At 43.4% G+C, this 24061-nt stretch overlaps 1 protein-coding gene and 1 long non-coding RNA gene across 4 annotated transcripts; one reads left to right on the forward strand and one right to left on the reverse strand.

The window, feature by feature from the left end:
• Nucleotides 1–6899: 6899 nt before the first annotated feature.
• On the reverse strand, nt 6900–16826 carry Tfam (transcription factor A, mitochondrial). The gene is made up of 7 exons (XM_034524578.2): nt 16348–16826; nt 15432–15547; nt 14010–14080; nt 13303–13452; nt 11950–12045; nt 8102–8158; nt 6900–7682 (listed from the first exon to the last, which is right to left on the reverse strand). The coding sequence occupies exons 1-7, from the start codon at nt 16446–16448 to the stop codon at nt 7542–7544; spliced, it is 732 nt and encodes a 243-aa protein (XP_034380469.1). The 5' UTR covers nt 16449–16826; the 3' UTR covers nt 6900–7541.
• Nucleotides 16761–24061, forward strand: LOC143435284 (uncharacterized). Of its 3 annotated transcripts, XR_013105430.1 has the most exons (4): nt 16761–16898; nt 17422–17487; nt 20332–20605; nt 22794–24061. It is a non-coding gene; the product is annotated as an uncharacterized LOC143435284 (long non-coding RNA). The 3 variants fall into 3 exon arrangements; XR_013105429.1 differs by having other exon boundaries at nt 20332–24061; XR_013105431.1 differs by having other exon boundaries at nt 20461–24061.

The following is a 24061-nucleotide window of genomic DNA, read 5'->3' on the forward strand; positions in this document are numbered from 1 at the left end:
GCACAGAAGTGAGACCAAGGAGGGACAAACACTCAGAAAAAGAGGCTCTTGTTATGATAATGAGAACAGCTGCCAGACCCCTGTGAAGAGCTGGGGCAATCAGAGCACAGGAGTGTGACTCCAAGGGACAAGTCAGGGTGGCATAAAAAAAAAATCACATCATTCACAGAGAGAAGTTCCTGGAAACACCACAGTGGCTGCTACAATACCACAACATGCATTCAGTTCAAGATTATTTGGACACACAGAGCTAGCTGATCTGTAGTCTGTAGAACTAACTGTGTCTGCTACTACAGCACCACAGATCAAAGTCACAGATGCAAGTGCTAGCACTCTGCTTTAAGGAATCCATCTGGATCATATAGGAGCAGAAAATGAGATATATAAGTCTGTTCACTGAAAGGGGTCTCTGGAATGCCAAGCCTTAGAAACCGCCCTTCAATGACCTGCTTATGGTATGGCCACAGTGGAATACAATGCAGTCTAAGAGATGATCGAGCCAGTCAGTGGTGGCACACGCCTTTAATTCCAGCATTCAGGAAGCAGAGGCAAGAGGATATCTGAGTATGAGACCAGCCTAGTTTAGGGTTCCAGGACAGCCAAGGCTATGCAGAAAAACCCTGCCTTGAAAAACCAACCAACCAAACAAACAAACAAAAAGATGACGTTTCAGAGCAGGCTGTATACTACACTATCATTCGAAGCTAACCAAGCAGAGTGGGTAAGGGGATAAAGAGGGACAGAGTTCTTCTGAAAAGAGACCATAGGCCCTGGCAACCTTCCCCCATCAGCTAGATTTGCAGAGGTCCCTACACAGGGTAGGCTCAGTTGAGAAAAAAAATACATACATACATACATACATACATACATACATACATACATAATACATACATACATGCCTCTTTTTCCTGTGTATCACAACTTGCATTTTAATGAACATAGGCTTCATGCAGGGATTGGGGGATGGCTCAGTGACTAAAACACTTGCCACATAGGTATAAGGATCTGAGTTCAAATCCTAGAACCCATGTGGAACCTAGACATATAGAAAGAGAGTTTGTAACACAGGAGAATCTCCAGACAGCTCGGGCAGGCCAGTTACCCTGTCAGGCTCAGAGGCAAAACTAGGAAGGGCTTGTCTCAAACTAGGTGGAAGGGCGAGGCAGGGGTAACACCCTAGGTTATAACAAGAGGCATCTTTAGAGACTGTGATGAACTTGGCCTCCTTGGGTCTAGAATTGTGTTTGCTACCAGGCTGTTTCATAGCTACTTCTTCCTAATTTAAATATCCCCCTCGGGAGAGAGAAGTAAGGAGGTTTCCAAAACTTGTAAGAAAGTTATCTCTCAGTGATGTCATGCCAGTTAGGTTACCCCAAAGTCTATGTTCCAGTGTGACAAGAAGGTTCTTTATAATGAAGAAAGTTATACATCAAGACATCCGCAGATATGTTTGCAGGAACACTGGGTGGTCAGCTAAAGCAAATCGAAATAGCCTGTGCTATAGGCCCAGGATGTTATCTGACAGCATTCCTACCCTTCGTTGTTGGGAGCTAGGGATGTCTGTATATTCCAAAGGTGCTGCCCACATTGAAGGTGCATCTTCGATCTCTGGAAAAGCCCTCTCAGATAAACATGCCCACAGAGGATTCTAAATCCAGTCACAGTAATAGTTAATATCAGAGCCATCGAAGATCTCAATGCCAAATCCCACATTCATTAGCCATGTGACTGATAAAATAACCTACAGAAAAGGAGGGTCCTCATTGCTTTGAATAAGAGTGTAAATGGCAACCACTAGCCAGAAGCGTTCAAACACTGACCCCGAAGCCTGCGGGGATTTCCTTATATCCTTATATAAAGGAGAATCCTGGCAGACAAGAAGGGACCATGTTAAAGAATGGGAGAGCAAACTTGGGATACAGCACAGACGAAAGAAAGTAAGGATGGGGTCAAAGATGCGGCCACCGTAAGCTCAGGAAGCTCTGAGGAACACAGATTCTCAGGGCTGAGAGGTGGCTCAGAGGTTACAAGCGCTTGCTGCTCTACCAGAGGATCTGAGTTTGGATCCTAGCATCTATGTCAACATCAGCTCAAGACCGTCCTAAACTCCAGTTTGGGGGATATGATGCCCTCTTCTGGCCACTACAGGACACTTATGCTCACACGTGTTTAACATATACATGCACTTGGCAGACACACGCGTGTGCGCACGCGCGCGCACACACACACACACACACACACACACCAGCAAAATAGCCAGAACCAGACCTAACCCTCTTTAATAAAAAGTCAAGCAAGGAATGAGTTCCAAAGCAACAGAACTGGACAGCTTCTCATTCCTCCCAAATTGCATGGCGGTGACTAAAATATAGAAGAAAGCAGTATGGGCAGCTTAGCTACTGTTCTGCTGCTGGGACAGGACACCGCGACCAAGGAAACTTAACAGAAGCCTTTACCTTCGGGAACAGGGAGGGAGGGTCTTTTAGAAGAATGACCTCCAGGTAATGACATGGGAATCATGTGGCTGTCATGGGGTCAAGCAGGATTATACTGCAGAACAGATGTGTTAGGGCATAAAACAAGCCCAGAAAGTGTAAAAACAAAACATCAGAAACCAGGCCCGAGGAAAGGTGTGAATCTGTAAACAGATGGAGATACCTATTGCCTTCCTCCATTCCTGACATACCAAAGGACAATCCACTAGAGAAACAGAATTTAGAACCAGGCTGGGGAGTTGGCTCGGCTGTTAACAACACATATTGCTCTTACAGAGCAATTCTCTTCTGGTCTCATTTGGGTACCTACATGTATAGGTACAAACCTGCATACATGCACACAAATAAAATAAACACAAAAAAGAACATTAAACATAAGAAACCTAAGCTCTTTTAAAGCTATATAGCCTATGAGACACCTTAAAGCTGCTGGGCACCACGCACACCTTTAACCCCCCGGGAGGCAGAGGCAGGCAGAACTCTGAGTTCCAAGGCCAGCCAGGGCTACAGAGAAACCCTGCCTCAAAAAATCGCAAATAGAAGCAAAACCCCACAAACCTGAAAGCTAAGAAAAACTGAAAATTTCATAGTGCTACTGTAAGGAAAACATCAATGTTTCATGGAAACAACATATGCATCCAAGCAGATCTCAGCAGGGCATTTGAGAGCTAGTCAGGGTGAACTATATATGGCTGGAAAGGAAGGCCTGATTCAGTCTGTCTAGATGATCATTAGCTACTTTTAGCTGTTAATGGTTTGCATCTGAAATGTCCATCGGAGCTCATGTGTTGGACGCTTGGCTCCTAGTTTGTGGTGCAGGAAGTAGGGCCAGCTAGCTTCAGGAAAGGGATCACGAGGATTTTCCTTGGGGAAGAAGATCATGCCCCAATTGCTTCCCTTATCCCTTTTCCCTGCTTCCAGTTCACCATGAATATAGCCTCTTTCTCTAAATGCCTCCACCACAGACCTACCAAAAGATTCAAGGACCTGTGGCTGAAATCTCTGCAGCCACCAGGCAAAAAGAAATCCTTCCTCCCCTCAAAGTTGCTAGGCATTCTGTCCTACAAACAATGAAACGTGATGGAGAAGTGAAATATCCCCACCTACTTTATAGACACTGGACTAGAGTTCTAGTTGAACCCCACAGGAGGAAGTCAGGATTTGAACACGCCCAATCCAATTCTTAACCATTCAAAGATTTTCAGCCCTGCTGGGCTGAGGGCTTCAAGGATGTTACACAGGCTCCTTACCCTAGTACACATTAAAGAAATTTCAGATGTTAGAAACTTAAATTATAAGCTAGAGAGATGGCTCATCAGTTAAGAGGACTAGTTGTTCTTCCAGAGGACACAGGTTCAATTCCCAGGCCCCTCATGGCAGCTCGCACCTATGCGTAACTCCAGTTCCAGGGAATCTGACATTCTCACACAGGTATATATGCATGTAAAACACCAATGCACAAGGAATAAAAATAAATTTAAAAAAATCACATATGAGATCTTGGGGTAAAACCTAAATCTAAAAATGAAATTCATCATCTGTACGTACACTTTACACACACACACACACACACACACACCTGAAGGTTACCTCATATATTTCTAGCTGTTTCTACTTCCTATGACCTGCCACAAAGGCTTTCCTTGCAGTGCCAGGGCTTAAGGGTTAAGATTAGGAACATTCTGGATCAAAGGATGCCAAGGGTTCCCCAACTTCTACCATTTCCTACCCAGAAGGACTGTGTGAATACATGTTTTACCATTTGATCTTCTTGGACTTCATGTTTAGATCAGAAACCATTATAAACTAGTTTCTAATGAGTCTGATTTAAATGCCAGGGTGTTTCAGCATTTTTAACTGTGCAAAAGAATGGTTTTATGTTCAATATATTTTATAATAAATATAATCGGTAGTTGAACAGGAAAAATATTTGATTTGTGAATGATAAACAATTGATGGTACCAGTTGTGCATAATTTTACTTTTTTGCTTAGGAAGTTTTACAAATTCAGAGTAAATACATTCCTTCATTTTACCTCTTTAAGCTCAACTATAAAAAAGAGAAGTATGTTCTGCTTTACACTTCAAAAACACAGACACTGTTTTAGCATTTGCAAACTTGTCAGTGACAGGCTGGTGGCAAATGTGGAAGAGGAGGGAGGAAGCCAGACAGTGGTGGTGAGGCACGATCTTAATCTCAGCACTTAATCTCAGGTAGGTCTGAGTCTGAAGAAAGCCTGGCCTACATTGTGAGTTACAGGACAGCCAGGACAACACAGAGAAACCGTCTTGACAAAGAAACAAACAAACAAAACCTGGGAGAAGGGTTGTCAGAGGAAGAATATTCTTACAATAATATGGCCACAGAATTGATGGACACTATGGCTCTGCCTACATTAAAGCTGCGGTTTCAGCGCCCCCTGGTGGTACAGTGAGTGTGGGCGAACCCAGGAAGACTTTCTAGCTACCTACCATTTAAAGTATGCTAACACCAGCTTTTAGATTCAGAAATACACACTTGGACCAACTAGGGTTTGTTGTTTTTAAGGGCACTGCTGAAAATGGAGTTGGAAAAAAGGGCTGCCTGTTTGCAGTCACACAACAGTAAGAAAGGCGAAGCAGCACCAAGGCCTTGTCAGCCTTGGGGGGTGGGGGGGATGATCTGAACCCTGCTGTGCCACTCTGATCTCAGAAGTATCAAAGACCTAAGGCAGCATCACCGCATGCCTTCAGCTCCTCCCAACACCTTCCTGGCTCCTCTGGCAACTGCTTTTTGCTGAAAGACTCTGTCTTTAGGGGAAAAAAAAAAAAAAACAAAACATGGAAAGCAGATTACAGTGTAAACAGTAAGCTTGTTTTATAAACAAGGAAAACCAAACTGAACAAAGTACCATGCTTGGCTTTGGTCCGGGCCCCTCTACGTGTTCCATTCCCTTCCTAGACTGAGCTGTGAGCTCTGGAGCACGCTCCACTGTGCCTGGGAAGCTATGAGTGGGGATAAGTGGTAACATGCTTAGAGCTCTGGGCATCTCTAACATCACTGTATCTCTGTAGTGCCTGCTGCTCCTGAGGTGCTCTGAAGCACAGGGTCAATGCTGAGTCACCATTTTCTCCGTTCTAAGGACAGCATGCAATTCCTTTCCAGAGACCAAGGGAGTGCAGAGCTCACGTCTCTCCTGGAATTGCACTTCGAAAGACTAGTAAGACCAGCTCATGCTGGCCTCCTTCCACCATCTTCACACTATGTCAGCTACAGGCCTGAATTCCAATCCATGGGAAAAATTTTTTTCTTAAATTTATCTTCAAAATTCTGATTATCTCGTGGGGAGAGTTGCAGTTCTGGGATTTGGATCCAAGGCCTTGAACATTCTAGGCAAGTTTTCTACCCAGCTCAAATAGCCAGTTTTACACATATAACTCTTACATCTCTCCTCCATGTGTCCTTCTGTTCCGAGTCAAGCTCAGTGGCTACAAACTTCGTATCCTAGTGTCCAATCTCTAAACCTCCTCAATACGTAACACGTGAGCATGAACTCTGTGTTGCCCTGTGTCTCTGAGATCGGCTCAGTGGTGTGGTGGTTAAAGCTACCTGTTCTCTAGAACAAGACAGATACTAAAAAGTGTTGGCTCTGGCTTGGCAAGGGCTTGTGGGATGTGCCAGCTCAAAGTGGGGAAGACACTTTCTCCTGTGCAGCAGTAAAGATTAGGAGGGCTTCACTCCATACAGCGGCCTTCTGTACTGTGCTACACGAGTATTTCAGGCTAAAGAATATTTTCCTTGCTAACAGTAAGGCTTATAGGTACTCAGCAATGACCCCAAGATAGGGTGACAGTATCACAAAAACATCAAGGACATCTGAGGAAAACAGCCTTGCATGCCCAGCAGCCATGAGACACCCATGCTACAAACCATGGTGGCAAACTGTCTACAAAGGGCCATCCCTGTAGGCTGTGGCTTCCCAGTATAGTCTCTGAAGCACAGAGCACCCACACACAACAAACCCAAGAAAGCATGTGGCTGTGTTCCAAGAAATTCTACTCACAAACACTAAAGAGCATATCAATTTTCTTGATACTTTCCTTTTAAAAAACCTATTTACAACATAATTACATTTCTTGATGAATAAGCCCTGAAAAGCAGTTAGCCAGTGGGCTGGACTTGGCCAGTTCAACACAGTTGGCTCTCTCCTGCACAGGCCTTTAGCTGTCATGGATAATCTTTCAGATTTCTGACTCTGGAGATTTGTTTTTCACATTTTCTCATTTAAAAATTTATTACTACACAAGCTCTATGAATACTCTCAAATGAAAGGTAATTCATAAAAATAAAGTCCCTACCTAAATTTAAAAAAAACAAAAATCTGTTAACCAAATGGTTCATCTTAAAATACATAATTCAGAAACATGTTTGAAAAATTAGAGTTTTTATTCTATGCAATAAAAACATATGCATAGACTTGGTACATAATTTCTTAATTGAGAAGGATTTGTAAATCTCTCTGTTTCTACTATAAAATGCTACTAGGATATCAACAATCACTTCTTATGTACAAACATCAGCTCTACACATGATCTAGGTCTAGGAATCACTTCATCTAGAAAAGCCTGGAAGCTTCTTTGAAAATGCAATTATTCATAGCTCTGCCACAGCTGTGAGAGCAGCTCTGGGCCCGGGACACAAGGGGGTACACCCACATGTAACGGTCATCAGTGTAAAAACTTCACAAACCACACGCACCTGTCACCAGTGAGAAAGTCCCTTCACAGTCTATCTACTCCATCAAACAGAATGATTCACGCTGCATGCGGTTGCACACAGTCTCCATCCCAGTTCTTAAGCAAAAGGCAGAACTTGGCATGATCTTCTACTGTCAAGGCTCAAAACATTAACAGAAATGCATTCAATGGGCAGAAGTCCATGGGCTACAGAAAAATGAACTGAATGTCAAAGGTTAACCACCTTTATCCTTTCTAATGTAACAAGTTAAGGCTTTGAGACCTAACTGGTTTCTTATGCCTAATTCCAAGGACAACTCCATCTTCTATCTTAATTCTCAGGGGTGTCTCCTGATCGTCTCACACTGCGACGGATGAGATCACTTCGTCCAACTTCAGCCATTTGCTCTTCCCAAGACTTCATCTCATTGTCATAACGAATTCTATCATCTTTAGCAAGCTGAATATACGCCTGAGAAAAAAACGTGACAAGGTTTTACTTAGAAAATAGCAATTCATCTCTGGAATGCTTCCATCTACATGGAAATGACTAGCGCTATTCTCCACGCACCGAGGGGCAATACAGAAATTATTTTTATATAAAACGTTAGGTGAGAAAAGGTTGATAGAAAGTGTTTAGAAAAGTGTTCTCCAAGGATTGGTGGGTTGTTAGTTTCAGGACTTGGGAGAGAGGACCAAGGTGGACTAGCCATGTTCTAAATGCCAGTTTATTTACTGACAAACACTGAAAGGTCATGCTGGCGCTAACAATGAAGGCAGTCCTGAATACCACCATCACTGCTGCTGGGCTGACGCTATGAGCCAAGCCTTGTCCTGACACATCCCAGGCACTCTAAACAGACATGTAAAATCAGAAACTTTAATACCTACCTGCTTTTCTTCATGAGATAGATTTTTCCAAGCCTCATTTACAATCTTCAATTTTCCCTGTAAAACAAGATAGTTAAGATGTACAACTAAGACAGCAAAGGGGAACATTCCTTACTTATTCCACCAGGAATTCAGCTGCCATTCACAAATAACAGCAACTGACAACTTGTTTCTCTTCAACTGTTACATTTACAAAATGAGAAAGTATCTTTTGATTAAAAATGCTTGGCCGGGTGGTGGTGGTGCACGCCTTTAATCCCAGCGGATTAAAGCAGCGGGAGGCAGAGGCAGGTGGATTTCTGAGTTCGAGGCCAGCCTGGTCTACAGAGTGAGTTCCAGGACAGCCAGGGCTACACAGAGAAACCCTGTCTCGAAAAACAAAAAACAAAAACAAAAAACAAAAAAACAAACAAACAAAAAAATGCTTGTATTAAGGTATAATCCCCACTCTGTCATGAACTAACTTCAAGGTTGTTTTTCCTTCCCTATAGCTGTGTGTTATTCTGAATTCTGTGCCTAGATGTTTAGGTGCCAACACATGAACAGAGCAAATAACCCTTAATTCTACTCAGTCTGCCAGCTGACCTAAGTGGTGTCATGGGAAAGAGGCCACTTTCCATCCCTTGGGCCCTGTTTACATAAAGTAATAGGGGACAACTTGTTTAATTTTGCACACTTCCCCAAACTCCAGTTTAAGGTGTAAATGCATGTAGACAAACCCAATAGAAGGGGGCAGCACCAACAAAAGGCATGGACAGTGGACAGCACCAGGCAAGTGTCACAGAGAAGGTGAAAAGAAGCTTCAACGCTCACTCTGGCAGATTCCAGGACATTCACATTCTCAAGAGTCAAACAGTCCCAGAGAAGAGCAGGCACATGTAAGGGCACCTTGCAAAAAGGCAAGGGAAATATGTGAAACACACAGAACCTGAGCTGGGACCAGGGATAGAGGAAGGCAGTTCAAGAACAAACAAGGATGTGAGAGGACAAACTTAGACAGTCTCAACAGAAAGCAACATGCAAAGGAACCCCAACTGGTTTGTCATTTAAAAATTTCTAATATTACATTTTCCTTGTGTGTGCACATACATGCATACATGTGAAGGTCAGGACAACTTGCATTTCTCTCCTTTCACCATGCAGGTCCAGGGGATCAAACTTAGGACAGGCTTGGATGCATATGCCTTTGGCCAGCCCAGATTTTATTTTCTTAATCTGTGGTTTTGGGGTTGGCACTGGATGGTTTTATGTTTACAACCCTCTAGCCTTAACTATCCAAGTGCTGGTTGTATTTCTCAAAAATCATAGAGGCCAAAACAGCAGTAGTCATTTGGAAATGCTTAAGAAGCATGACTTCCAGACCAGAACTCTATGCCTAATCTAAAAATACAGGGGGGAAAAAGGCAGTTTTTAAGACGTGTAAAACTTGAAATATAACTCCCACATATTCTTAATTAAGGAAAAGCTAAAATGAGAATAAGTGAAGAAAAACAGAAGCAACGGCACATGGAGACTGATGCCTGATGCGGGAGGAACTGGCATGCTGGCATACACTGGTCAGGTGGCAGCTGCCAATCTGGAATAAACAAGATGCTTCAAACTGAACTAACACTCAGTATATGCAGATATACTAAGTGACTAACAAACTGAGATTCAAAAAGGATCATAAATGAAACTGGGTAATTTGAGTAATGCTTCTTTTGTAAATATGTGGTGGTATTCAACTGCTGACAAGTACCTCATGTCTGTGGATACATACGTGTTTGTCTATGTGCATGTGTCTGTGTGCATCTGTATATGCAAGCCTGTGTAAACATGTGTGCATGTGTATATGTGCATAAGTACACGTTTGTGTGTGAGTCTATGTGTATGGGCATTAGAAGGCTGGGCAGGGTGTCTGCAGTTCTCATGTGGCTCTTGCTAGCCTGGAATTCTCCCTCTGATATAAGCTAGCCTTGAAAATGTGACTTCTCCTGTCTTGGGCTCTCAAGGACTGGGATCACAAACATGAGCCCCCACTTAATTCAGCCAGTATTTTTAAAAGAACAAAAAACTATAACCAAGTTATATTTCCATAACTAAGGACTGGACCATTCAGGGTGCTAGGCAATTCTAGGGGCCTGCCTGCATGCTAAAAGCACTGTATTTAAAGTTCTCACCAGCATAGAGCTTTCCTATAGAAGTTTTTAAAACAAAAACATACACTTACCTAAACCCTAAGTAAACCAGTGACTGAGGAAATTCTAATGATTAAAAAGCAAGCCTCCACTTCAGTAATCCTGAGTCAGAAAAAGTAAAAATATCAAAGGAGGACTTCTGGCATGGCGACAGCTGCTACCACTACCATAATCTTCTGCACTCGTCACTAATGCTTATGGACAAATATACAGGAGCGCAAACTCACACCAGGGCTGGAGCTGGCTCAGAGGATAGGAGCACTGGCTGCTCTTCCAGAGGTCCCGAGTTCAATTCCCAGCAACCACAACCACATGGTGGCTCACAACCATATATAATAGGATCTGGTGCTCTCTTCTGGCATGCAGGCAGAACACTGCATACAAAAGGGGGGGGGGGGGAGACAAGACAGCCAAAAAAAAAAAAAAAGAATTCACACTGGAGAGTGATACACATTTATTTTCTAGGATTTGAGAACTAACAGTATGATTCTAGACGATGCTAGACGTTGAAATTGTACAAGAAGGAAGAAAGATTTACTAATAAACTCGATCCATTTTGCAAAGTGAAAATAAATGGACAATTCTGGGTCCTGGAAAACAGCCTGGAGAATCAATTTTCTTGACTTATACTAGATTCTAATTTTATAAAAAACTTTTAGTCTATAAAGCTGTTTCTGTTAAAGAAAAATACTTTGGAAATAAATACTCATTTTTTTTCTAAGTTAATCTTAGTTATTCTGGAAAAATAATTTGATTTTATAGACCATTAAAAAATATATTGTTGGTAAAATGAATAACATTTTAAAATCCCAAAGAAAAGCAATTAAGTATCCAGTACAAGCCTGAGAAGAGCCATGTTTTACACATATACTTCAAACATATGCTACAAGTGCATGGTCACAAGACTTGTGAATGAATGACAGATCTAGTAACTCCAATACGAGCCCAGCAAGCTCAATCAATGCCTGCTGAGTGATCTGGACACCTGCCCTTCTTTAAGACAGCACTTTACACAAGGGAAACACAGCTGCCATCGTGGCTCTTGAGGGGAGATGGACACACTCTGTATTCCCACATTCTTGTGACCAGGTCTACATGCACAGCACAGTCCCGTGGCACAGGTATAACCAGTCTTGTTAAAGAACAAGGCATGAAGAAGAGGTAAGTCTTACCCAACCCCAGAGCAAAACAAGAAAATCCTAAGCTCATCCTTTCCAGGGATTCTAACACTTCAAAGATGCTGGAGCAGAGCTTCTAGAAGACTCTTAACACCTCACGATGTAAACAATGTCCTCTCCCTTAAGAATAAAGAGCTTAGAGTACATAAAGTTGTGTATCTGTGTGAACCATGAAAACAGAAGGGTGACTTAATTAGAAATACTTTGAAAGCTGTCCCAGTGTGTACCCACAAAGTGTGTATGGCAAAGTATGGCAGGCACACACCTAGCTGCATGTAATAACAACAGAACTTTTCAGTGCTGGGAATCAAACCAAGGCATCATGCACACCAACCTGGTTCTGCTAGTCACCTATACACCCAGCTTCAAGGAAAGAGACACAATACTTTCCATTTTTGCTACTTTCCATCATCATGAGACAGACCTACAACCTCCTACATGACTTTAAAGTAAAATACACACAAACCTGAGGGCCACCTGCAGCTCTGCTTACCTGAGTGGAGTTATCCTTAGCCTCCTGGAAGCTTTCAGATACGTAAATGTTATATGCTGATCGAGGTCTTTTTGGTTTTCCAAGCAAAACTAATTCCTGAGTAACAAAAATTAAAGTTGTCAGATACATCACCAGGAAGCCTAATACTATCTAAAGAAACTGTGTGTGACAAAATCCTAGATTCTGCTGTTTTCTGCTACCTTGTAGCCAGCCTTCCCTCCACTTCCCAGTGCAGGGACACAGCCCATACCACCACACCCAGCACGGTGGATTTGTAATAGGAAGTATGTTTGTTATACCTTAGAAGTCAAATTTTTTCAAGCATAACATCTTAAACTAATATAATGAGGCATTTATCCATATATAAAGGCTTCTCCTTGACATTGTTATGCTTATAACTTCCATAAACTAAATCAGTATTTACATATCGAACCTTCTTAAAATATTTTTTAAAGCCATCTCATCCTTGTAGGGTGGCATCATATTGGCCTGACACGCCTACACTGAACCTGATAAATACAGGAGTATTTGTTTAGTAACCTTATGTCATTCCTTCCCTGCATGGCTCAAACATTTAAAATTCAAAAGATGTATTCAATTCTTGTCATCTACCAAGAAGGGGAACTATGGGATGGGCAATCAGCATCTCTTACGCTGGGTTCCATATTTACCGTGATACATACTGCATTGGACTTTCCTATCTATTTTCTGTACCTGGAAGAGTAGCAGTGTATGAACTGAGGAAGTACTTAGGTAGCTGAGATGGCACAGTAGATAAAGGTGTCTATTGCATAACCCCAGCAAGGGTCAAAGGAAAAAAAGAACTCCACAAATTATCCTCTGACCTCAACACTGGTACCCCTGCCCCCATTACCCACACATTTAAAAAATAAAAGGGAGGGGATCTAGGAGGTGTTAGGAGAGCAGGGGTATTAAATATCTAAGGTTTTATCTGCATGGATTTGATACAGAAACTTAAGAGAATCCCTAAATAAACATGTAGGCTGACTGGAATCAAACAGTGGCCTTGATGTAAAATTAACACAAGGTGGAAAACAAAAATATTTAACAAGACAGATTGGAAGAAAACAGAATCCCACCTCAAGAAAACTCCTTACATAAATAAGTGGCATATTTCCTCTGATGTGCTAATGAAGGAATTAGCACCTTTAAAATCCTGTTTCTCCATACAACTCAAACCAGACAGTTCCTCTAGGAGGTCTCGCCTAACCGAGTGCCCAGCAGCACTCACTCCGTCAACTCTACTGTCACTGACACAGGGGAAACTACCCAGACTCTTGGTCACGTTGATTCTTCCTCACAGGGAACAGTATTTCTTTCCGTGATACTCACTCTCCTTTTTATCAGTGCTTTCTTTTTTAACCGTTTCTGCCGGGCTTCCTTCTCAAAACCCATCAGCTGACTTGGAGTTAGCTGTTCTTTATACTTGCTCAGTGCTTCTTTGTATGCTTTCCACTCAGCTTTAAAATCTGCTTCATAAGCCTGTGAATGAAAACCTCAAATGAAAATCCATGAACTGGTGCTGCTGGCAAGCTCAACCCATCACATGTCAGGGAAGGACAGCTGGATTCAGATAAAGGGAGATGACCAGCCAGGTGAAGCTGTGCTCTCAGATCTATTTCGCACAGGCTTGCTAATAATCAAGGTCCCAGGACAGTGACTGGCCTTCCTTCCTGACCCTAGTCAACCACTCACCTGCACTCAGCCCATCCATATCAACATCAGTTATCAAACAAAAGGGAGAGATTAGCTGTGCAGACAGGACTGCTACGAGGAGAGGTGGTACTAAGAAGATGGCTCAGTGAGTGAAGACCTTGCCACAGCCAGTGTTTATGAACCTCATAATGGGGGTGGGAGGGGCAGAGACAGGTGGGTCCCTGGAGCTTGCTGGCCAATCAGTCTACTCAGTTGGCAAGCCATGAGCACAAGTAGAAACCCTGTCTGTCCAAAAGAACAAAGTGTTGAGTTACCTAGTCACTGAGCAAACATGCACCCTATCTACAGAGCTGTCACCAAGCTCTGAAAACGTGAACGCTTACCTTTTTTTCTGCTTCTGGTAGCTCCCTCCACTGGGCTGCAATTTTTCTAACCAGTTCTGAAAGTTTTGCATCTACAAATTAGATTAAAAATGGATGTCTCAATTTTATTTCTTAGGGGTTAACTTTTACAACCTTTTGAAAATAGCCCAGTGGCTCTAAAAGCAGGCTAATTACTTACGTCTCTACACCATACAAATACAATTTTATCAAGAAATGCTAGAAACCTGTTATTTAGCTTTAGGGAGTATGTTGTGGATTACCAAAGACAGTCCTTGGAAACCCACTGGTAGAGTAAAATAAGCACTGTTCCACGTCCATGATGTCTGCATTTCAATTAAAATATTCTGTCATGCCTTTCAAGATTTATTGTTAGTAAAACCCAAACAAACCACAAACTAGTGCTGCTCAAACAATAGCATCTTGCACTTCAGTTACAGAAATACCATTCAGATATAACACTGTTGTAAAATTAATCCATTTGTCTTTATTTCTTCCCCATTCTTAGCTGGGGATACAACTGCTTTATCAAGCACGAGTTAGTACCAAGTCTTACATTTTAGAAGACAGGGGTACGTGTACAAGCATATCTCTTAATCTCCAATCTACAAGGTGAGAACGTTAGTATGATTTTCACTAGCATCTGTGAGGTACTGTAAGTAAAAGAACTTTGGAAATCATAAGGACTAACTTATTAATTCATCCATTACCTTTATACTACATATTCAAATGAAGGCCCTACAACCCTTTCTTAAGACTTCCTGGAAAATTTTTCTACTTGCAAATCTTTTTCCTCTGCTTCAGGAGCTTAGATAATTTCCAGTGAAGTTAATGATTGATATAAACCATTATTATATATTGTATAGAATACTTCCCGGTAAGTTATTTTATTGCACCTTAGACATTACAATGTCCTATGGCAGAAGCAACTGTCCAGGACAACTAGGCCTCAACTTTATCTTTTTTCTCTACATGTTTTTTTTTTTTTTTTAAAGATTTACTCAGTTTATGTATATGAGTACACAGCAGCTGTCTTCAGACACACCAGAAGAGGACATAGGATCTCATTACAGATGGTTGTGAGCCACCAGGTAGGTGCTGGGAATTGAACTCAGGACCTCTAGAAGAACAGTCAGTGCCCTTAACCCCTCTGAGCCATCTCTCCAGCCCTCTACATGTTATGTTAAAACTACTGTTTTCATTAATATTTAAGGAATTTCTATTAGTTAAAAAAATGTTAAACAGACTACAGAAAGAAAGAAAGAAAGAAAGAAAGAAAGAAAGAAAGAAAGAAAAAAAAAAAAAAGTGTTGCTAGATGCCCTGGCAGTGCAAATCAAGATTGCAGTTAAAAAAAAAATATATATATATATATATATATATATATATATATATAATAATTTTTTTATAGGCTCCAAACTCCTTACCTGGGTGTTTAGCCTTAAATTTGGGTAGCTGTTCTGTAGAAAATCGAAGGTATGAAGTCATAGGTTTCTTTGGATAATTACCCAAGGTGGAAAAACACTTCGGAATACAGACAAGGCTACATACAAGTAAAAAGAACCGAATGTCAGATACGTAACATTCATACATAGACCTCAGATTCTAAGTACAAAGTCAGCCAAGGTGCTATATATCCAACACTTTCACCTAAAATGCTAATAACTAGCCCAGCAGTTGCCATGTGTTAATTCAAGGCCAGCCTAGTCTACAAACCGAGTTCCAGGACAGCCAGGGCTACAAAGGGAAACCCAGTCTTTTAAACAAGCAAGCAAACAAACAAAATCAACCAATCAACCAAAAAAGAAAAAACCTAATAACTTTTGAGTGCGTTTCCCTTCCCTCTGCTGTGCTAAGTATTCAAATAAATGGCGAAGGTTTCAGTTGTATAAGCACACCAGAAAGTGTTCCCTCCACAACCGACTTACTTCAACACCCTGCCCTTAACCAAAAAAATAAGAGGCTGCAGGGCTGAACCTGCAAACGGGGCAGGCTTGGGTGACCTAGCTAAACCAAAGAGGGGTCTACAGGGTTGAAGGGACCCGCTGGGCAGAGGCAAGTCCTGGCATCCTGGATGACCCAGCCAAATCAAAGAGGAGGCTGCAGGGCTACGGCACAAGTCCTGGCAGCCAGGACAGAGTAGGGGCGAGCATTCCGAGCCACAACTCCAGGCCCCGCCTCCTCCAAGGCAGAAAAGGAGAGAGCCCTAGGCGCCATCTAGTAGAAGGTGACAGGAAGTGGGGTCGGGTACCAAAAGGCGCGAGACCCCAGGCGGCCTGGAGGACTCGGGTGGAACGAGAGCAGACGGATGATGGGTGACCGGGGTCCCACGCCTGGGCCTACCTGACAGGCGAGGGTATCCGGCCCCCACAGGCCGCGCACATCTCGACCCCCGTGCGCCCCAGTGCTCTTAGCACGCTCCACACTCCCCGGAACAGCGCCATCGCTCGGGCCGGCTACTGTTGGCCCGTCGCCGTCCGGTTCGTCTCGGCGCCTACACACAGACAAAATACCAGCGTGGGGATCTCCGGGGGCTTGTTATCATGCCCGCCGCGGCGCGGGGCACTGTGGGAAGCCCGGACTTCCGGTCTGCGGCAGGAGGCGGGATAGACGAGAGGCGTTGTGCGTCCCCACCGTTTAGTGGGCGGGGTTGAGGAGGGGGCGGAGCCTGCGGCTAAGCAGAGCGGGCTCGGTCTGGAGTGGTTGTTGCTGAGCCTCGCCGTCGCCGCAGGCCCCCGCCGCCGTGTGTTTTGCTGGGCCGCTTGAAGGCTGTTGCTGGACCAGGGCACCTCGGCTGCCAGCTCTGCTTCGTGACGCTGGTGTTGTCACAGTGCCTGGCTCTTGAAGTCAGAGATCTGATGATGCCCCAACAGCAAACTGCATGTTTCGTCTGAGTACGCAGGAAAGCACACGGGGCTATTGAGGGGTGGAAGAGAGGGAGGAGTGGTCATGAATGTATCGCTTTATTTATCTTCCCTTTAAAAATTAATAGAAAAGAATGGGGTTTCCCAGGATGGCCCAGAGCCTGGCAAGCTGAGTACAGTTCCCCAGGACCTACATGTTTGAACCAGCTTAAGCAAGTTATCCTCTAACATTGACATATACACACACAAGAAAACGTGTCAAAAAAATTAATAAACCGAACCCAGCTTGGTGGTGCAGGCCTGTAATCCCAGCACTTGGGAGGTGGAGGCAGGCGTTCAAATTCATCCCCTGCTACTAGCAAGTTCAAGACTTCATGAGACCCTGCCTCAAAAACAGACCGGAAAAAAAAACAAAAACAAAAAAAGCCCGCTCTAATATAAAAGGCAACAAAGCAAAAAAAAAAAAAAAAAAAAAAAAAAAAAAAAAAAAATTCTTATATTAATATCTGAGCAGGGAATGCCAGAGCCCTGAATACTGTTTCCCACTTTGCAGATCACGTGGATTTGATGAGTTTGACCAGTCACACCACTGAGATTGTGTGACAAGGACGGACTTGAGGTAATGTACAATTTGTGTCCTACAATTACTAGATTTTTGCTTTGTTTTCTTTATGCAATGGCATGGAAAATATTAGGAAGACTTAAAGATGTCCGAGAGCTTCAAGCTGTTAAATATGTTGCTTAAGGGCTGAGGATGTAGCTTAATTGGTCAGATGCTTGGGGGATGCACATAAAGCCCTTGGCTTAGATGCCCCCTCCCCTGCCCCCAGTGTCGCGTAAACCAGGCATAGTGTCTTAAATTCCAGAACTTGGGAAGTTGAGGTAGGAGGATCACAAGTTCAAGGTTATCCTTGCCTACAAAGTAAATTCCAGGTCAGTCGGGCTAGAGACCTTGTTTCCAAAGTACACTAAATTAATAAATAACATTTAAAATAACTATCTCATCCATCGGGCTAGGTGGTGGAGGCTTTTACCTCCAGCACTCTGGAGGGAAGAGACAGGTAGAGCTCTGTGAATTCGAGTTTCTGTCTATATACAAGTTCCAGGCGGGACAGAGTTAACATGATACAATCCTGCCTAACAACAACAGCCTCTTCTGATGCACACCTGTACCTTTTTTTTTTTCCTGAAAAGAAAGCAAAATCTTACTAGTGTAACACTGAGCTTGAGAGTCTACTTCCTTTCTGCAGTTTTGAAACATCATCTCCTTCACGCCCACTCCGCTAAACCCAGTTTAGCACCACTTCCGATTTCATTGTCTCTTGGGGGTAAAGGAGACTTCCTTTCAAACCTCCTGTCATAACAGCAACAAGCTGCTGTTTGGTTTGCCTGTGGAGTGTATCCAAACAGGTGTAAAAAACACATTTTCACATAAGTCTAGGTAGGCACTGAACAATTAAAAAATTATAGCGCCTTGCTAAAATGGAGGTCTGCATAGGACATAATTCCTCCTAATCTCATGTCTAGTGACTTCTAAAATAATTTGCCATTATAAGCCAAGTAGTGATCAAGTAGTGATATCCTTGCAGTGATTTTATTGTACATGCATTACTTATGTCTTTGAACAAAAAGATTTTTGGTTTGCATTTTCATCTACTTAAAAACAAACAAGCTTAGCACAGCCTTTCCCCAGATTCTTCCCTTGATGCCCATAATCCTGTCTGTCGTAGCCTCATGGTTTTTGTATTCTATGTAATCAAGATTTCTCATTTTAGCTCCATGTCCACAGACCCACTGAGTGCCACTGCCAAATGGTCCCGGTACTTTATACTGATCACAAACCTTTTGGAGTCATTGCCTTAGGACAACTCTATCATGATGTCTTACTGAAACCCAAATTTAAAAATTCTGGGAACAAAAGTAATGGTTTTTCCACTCCACTGACGTATCCCACTTCCCTCATCCAAGTCAATAACTTCTTGTATCACTTTAGAATCTCTCCATTGACACTCCACTCTCTGACCCACTGCTGAGGAGGGATGCTGCTGAGGAGAGCTGGATGCTGTTGAGGAGGGATGGATGCTGTTGAGGAGGGATGGATGCTGCTGAGGAGAGATGGATGCTGCTGAGGAGGGATGGATGCTGCTGAGGAGAGATGGATGCTGCTGAGGAGGGATGGATGGATGCTGAGGAGAGATGGATGCTGCTGAGGAGGGATGGATGGATGCTGCTGAGGAGAGATGGATGCTGCTGAGGAGAGATGGATGCTGTTGAAGAGGGATGGATGCTGCTGAGGAGAGATGGATACTGCTGAGGAGGGATGGATGCTATTGAGGAGGGATGGATGGATGCTGCTGAGGAGGAATGGATGCTGCTGCTGAGGAGAGATGGATGCTGCTGAGGAGAGATGGATACTGCTGAGGAGGAATGGATACTGCTGAGGAGGAATGGATGCTGCTGAGGAGAGATGGATGCTGCTGAGGAGGGATGGATGCTGCTGAGGAGAGATGGATGCTGCTGAGGAAAGATAGATGCTGTTGAGGAAAGATGGATGCTGCTGCTGAGGAAAGATGGATGCTGTTGAGGAGGGATGGATGCTGCTGAGGAGGGATGGATGCTGTTGAGGAGGGATGGATGCTGCTGAGGAGGGAGGGATGGATGCTGCTGAGGAGAGATGGATGCTGTTGAGGAGGGATGGATGCTGTTGAGGAGGGATGGATGCTGCTGAGGAGGGATGGATGCTGCTGAGGAGGGATGGATGCTGCTGAGGAGGGATGGATGCTGCTGAGGAGGGATGGATGCTGCTGAGGAGGATGGATCTACCTTCTAGTATACATCCTCATTGACTAGTTATAGCCATAAACATCCTGGAAAATCACTTCTCTCCAAAAGGGAAAAAATGTACTTGAAGTCAAGCAAAGGGTCGTCTTTGTAGAAATAACCCAGAGAGTGAGTCCATGAGGTGATGGAGATGGCTTAGTAAGCACCTGCCTCACAACCGTGAGGACCTGACTTTGGATCCCTAGCAACGCTAAGTGAAAAAGGCAGTCATGGCAATATGCTCAGATAATCCCACAGCTGGGGAGGTAGATGCAGAGATGCCTGTGGCTTGCAGGCCAACCAGTCCAGCCAAAGTAATGAGCTCCAAGCTCAGTGATGGGGGGGTGGAGGGGAGGAGGGAGGGAGGGATGGAAGGAAGGAGGGAGGGAGGGAGGGAGGGAGGGAGGGAGGGAGGGAGGGAGGGAGGGAGAGAGGCTCAAAAAATAAGGCAGACATTGAGGAAGACATCCAACATCATATGTGGCTCCATGCACACACACAGGCACACTTGCGCACACCCCCACATGATGTGGACATACTTCTAGACATGTGTGGGAGTGTGTCTCTAGTAAGGATTAACTGAGGCAGGGAGCCTTAGAGTGGGTGGCACCTTCCAACAAGTAGCCCAGACATCTTCCAACAGAGATCCCAGAGGGGGAAAAAAAAAGTGTTGCTGGCCTTCTTTCATTTCCTGAATGTGGACCATTGTGGCTGTTGCTGCCACCTTCTGACATCCTTCACTGACATCAGAACACAGCTTCTTGGCTTTCAGTGTGGGCTGGTGACTGACAGCTCTCCCGGAGTCAACCAGGCCTGCAGCGCCAGATTGGATCTGCTGAACATCCCAGCCTCGTGGACTGAGAAGCCACCGAAGGCTGTCACACAGAGAGTCATTGGTGAACTACTTATCCCTGTGGGTAAGCCACTTTAACCAATCCCCCTTTTGTAATATGTGTGAGTGTGGTAGATGGACAGACAAATGCGTGGACAGGTGGATGGGTGGATGGCCAGCTGATGATTTAGGTTGATGGAAGATGTGTCCAAAGTCTTTTTTTTTTTTTTTTTTTTTTTTGAGACAGGGTTTCTCTGTGTAGCCCTGGCCATCTTGTAACTTGCTCTGTAGAACAGGCTGGCCTCGAACTCAGAGATCCACCTGCCTCTGCCTCCCAAGTGCTGGGATCAAGGGTGTGTGCCACCACCCAGCATGTTCTAAGCCTTATAATGGGTGGACGACAGGAGTGTGCATTCTCCAAAACACACTGGATAGGAAACCTAAGATTAACAGAATCAGCTGTCTGTACACCATCCAAAAATAGAAATAGCACAAGTAACAGCCTTTTCTATCTTGAAGTCAATTGTCTGTGTCTGCAGGAGATAAAAGAAGCATAAAAGATGAGTACTTATGTAAAATTACAGGACCGGGATTCTCATTACAGGAAATTCCTGGATGCTGACTTAAAAATCGGGAGAAATCCATAATGGTTACATTGATGTAATAACTCTATTAATAAGCTAACAGAGCCTCTGTGTCTGTCTGCCCTTGTGTTCTGGCAAGTGCCTCATGAAAGCCAATGATGAGGGCTTATTGCTCATCCTGTGCCCAAGCACTTTATGTAACACACCACTAAAGGTCTCACGAAGTCTACAAGGTGCCGGGTTTGTTTTGGTTTTTCCTACTGTATTCAGAGAGCCATAAGCATACCTGCCAGGGCTGTCATTCATGTCAGCGTCTGTTAAACCAAAAGTACCAGCTCTGAAAGTATAGTTTGCTGCTGTTAATTTATATTATATGCAATGTATGAGTGATATAAGCAAATCCATGAGGTTGTAGGCTTCGTGTGTGTGTGTGTGTGTGTGTGTGTGTGTGTGTGTGTGTGTGTGTGCAGAGATGAGCGGTTGTCAGAACTTGGAGATCACCACTTTGGCTGGACTGACTGGCCAGCAAGCCCTGGGAATCCTCCTGTCTCCACCTCCTGAGCACTGGGATGATACAAGGCTGCTGGAGATCCAAACTCCGGTCCTCATGCTTGTGAGCCAACTTCACAGCACCACTGCTTCACTTCCGGTCCTTCTTTTGCATTTTCCAGAAAGACTCCGTCTGACTTCGAAGGCGTTTTTATCTAAGCTCTTAATTTTCATTATTTCCTTAATAAGGCTTGGCTTAAGAAAACAGAACACATTCATGGGTGTCCATACAATAAGAAAGAGTGCAGGCAGAAGTAACGTTATACCAACTGAGCAGGTTGTACTTTTGGATTTAAGAATAGGGGTGTGTGTGTGTGTGTATGTGTGTGTGTGTGTGTGTGTGTGTGCATGTGTGTATGTGGATGTATATATATGTGTGTACGTATGTATGTATATGTGTATATGTGTGTATGTATATGTATGTGTGTATATGCATGTGTGTATGTATATGTATGTATTGTGTATGTACATACGTATGTATGTATATATGTGTGTATGTACATATGTGTGTATGTATGTTTGTATATATGTATGTGTATGTATGTGTACGTATGTGTGTATATGTGTGTATGTACATATGTGTGTAATGATGTTTATATATATGTGTGTGTATGTGTGTATGTATGTCTGTATATATATGTATGTGTACATATGTGTATATATGTGTATATGTATGTTTGTATATATATGTGTGTATATATGTGTGTATGTATGTATGTGTGTGTATGTATATGTATGTGTGTATACATACACACACACACACACACACATATATATATATCAATAACTAATGAAAAATAGAGAGCAAGGAGGGGTATATGGGAGTTTGGAGGGAAGAAAAGAAGAGGAAAAAGAGGTAATTATAACCTCAAAAAGTAAAATAAATTTTAAAAATAAAAGTTCAGAATACTAAAAACTTGAGGTACTGGTGATTTTAAGTATTTATGGCAAGAGCAAATGGACAGTCTTGGTTTTTACTACATATATTAGTGAGGTTTTTTTTTTCTAAAATGCAATGTTAACATATTTTTTGTAATAATTAAAAACGCTCTCAGTTTCTAAGACAGGCTGGTCTATGTTGGACACTGCAGTGAGTTCTAAAAATACCAAGATGACTAAGGCCCAGCCCATCTGTTTCAGTTTGCCCGGGAGAGCAGGAGAGGGCTTCCGAAAGCAGGTGAGATCAGAACGACTGTTGTCAAGTGCAGAAAGCAAGCGTGGGGTGTTCCCTAGAAAAGGGAGAGCTGCAAGTCACACTGTGTGTGAGGGCATGGGGTGCCGCAGAGAACAGACAGACGCAAGAAGGACTGACTGACTAAAGATGCAACCACAGAAGGATCGGATGCAGTCAGCTTGGGAAAAACGGAGCATCATGCAGGAGGTCAGCAGAGATGGCGGAGCTATTTAAAGAAGCATTGTGTACCGACAACAGGACAACAGCTCTACTTTCCCCTCTCCATCTCTCACAATGCTCCTGTCAGAGGTTGCCCAAAACCCGGTTTCATTGCACCAGTCATTTGTGGCGCCCTCAGCTTGAAACACTGCAGTAGCATTTCCTAATAAGTAATTTCTGTGGGAAAGAGTACTACTTGTTTTCCAAACTGGTAGCTGTAATCCAAACAAGCTTCTGGATGAACTAGAGAGGCTTGGGTACCCTCTACGCCAGCAGGACCCAATCAAGGATTTTAAAACTGAACTAAGTTTGAAAACAAATTTTACATTAAAAAAACATCCAATACTGATATTTTTTAGATAACTGTTTTTCTGCCACTTAGGTCAAGTCAGCTCAGAATCCAAAGGCATATTCTTATACAAAAGGACCAGGTAACCAAATTTAAACGGAACAAAATATGCATAAGTGATGGAAAAGAGATTAAAATGCTGAGATGTTATTGGATTGGGGCTGGAGAGACAGCTCAGCATAAAAGTGCTTGCTGAGTTTCCGGAGTTCAGGTCCCGGCACCCATGTAGGGGTAGTTCACACTTTTATCTGTAACTCCAGCTCCAGGGGACCTGCATTTGCATAGACACACAGCCACGCATACACACGCAATTAAGGGACAAATAACCAATTTTTGGAAGAAAATAGTATTGCATTAGAGATTCCTTCTACCACCCAAAGCTCAGCTCCATCCAAGTTCTCAGTCACCATTACTACTGAAATTTATTGGGAGAGCGGATCATCAACCAGAGGCTTACAGAGAGCTCAGAGGGATGGTGAGATGGCGGAGTGGGTGGAGGGGCTTCACACATGGCAGAGGAGGGAACTGAGTTCCTCATGCTCCTCTGATCTGTATGCACATTGACATGGATGGACATGTGCACAAGCAAATAAATAAATGTTACTTTAAAGAGACAGACAAGGTCTTAACGTTCCTTCACAAACTGAGTGGCTATCCTGCCGATAG

This window comes from Arvicanthis niloticus, chromosome 20 (assembly GCF_011762505.2).
Source record: "Arvicanthis niloticus isolate mArvNil1 chromosome 20, mArvNil1.pat.X, whole genome shotgun sequence".
NCBI lineage: Eukaryota > Metazoa > Chordata > Mammalia > Rodentia > Muridae > Arvicanthis > Arvicanthis niloticus.

What these genes read in the sequence shown, in the direction of transcription:
- Tfam (XM_034524578.2), bottom strand. Translation starts at nt 16,448, where the DNA reads ATGGCGCTGTTCCGGGGAGTGTGGAGCGTGCTAAGAGCACTGGGGCGC. An exon ending in TACCAGAAGCAGAAAAAAAG is followed by an intron (nt 13,453 to 14,009) that starts GTAAGCGTTCAC and finishes TTTCATTCACAG; the next exon opens with GCTTATGAAGCAGATTTTAA. An exon ending in CTAAGGATAACTCCACTCAG is followed by an intron (nt 8,159 to 11,949) that starts GTAAGCAGAGCT and finishes CTTGTTTTACAG; the next exon opens with GGAAAATTGAAGATTGTAAA.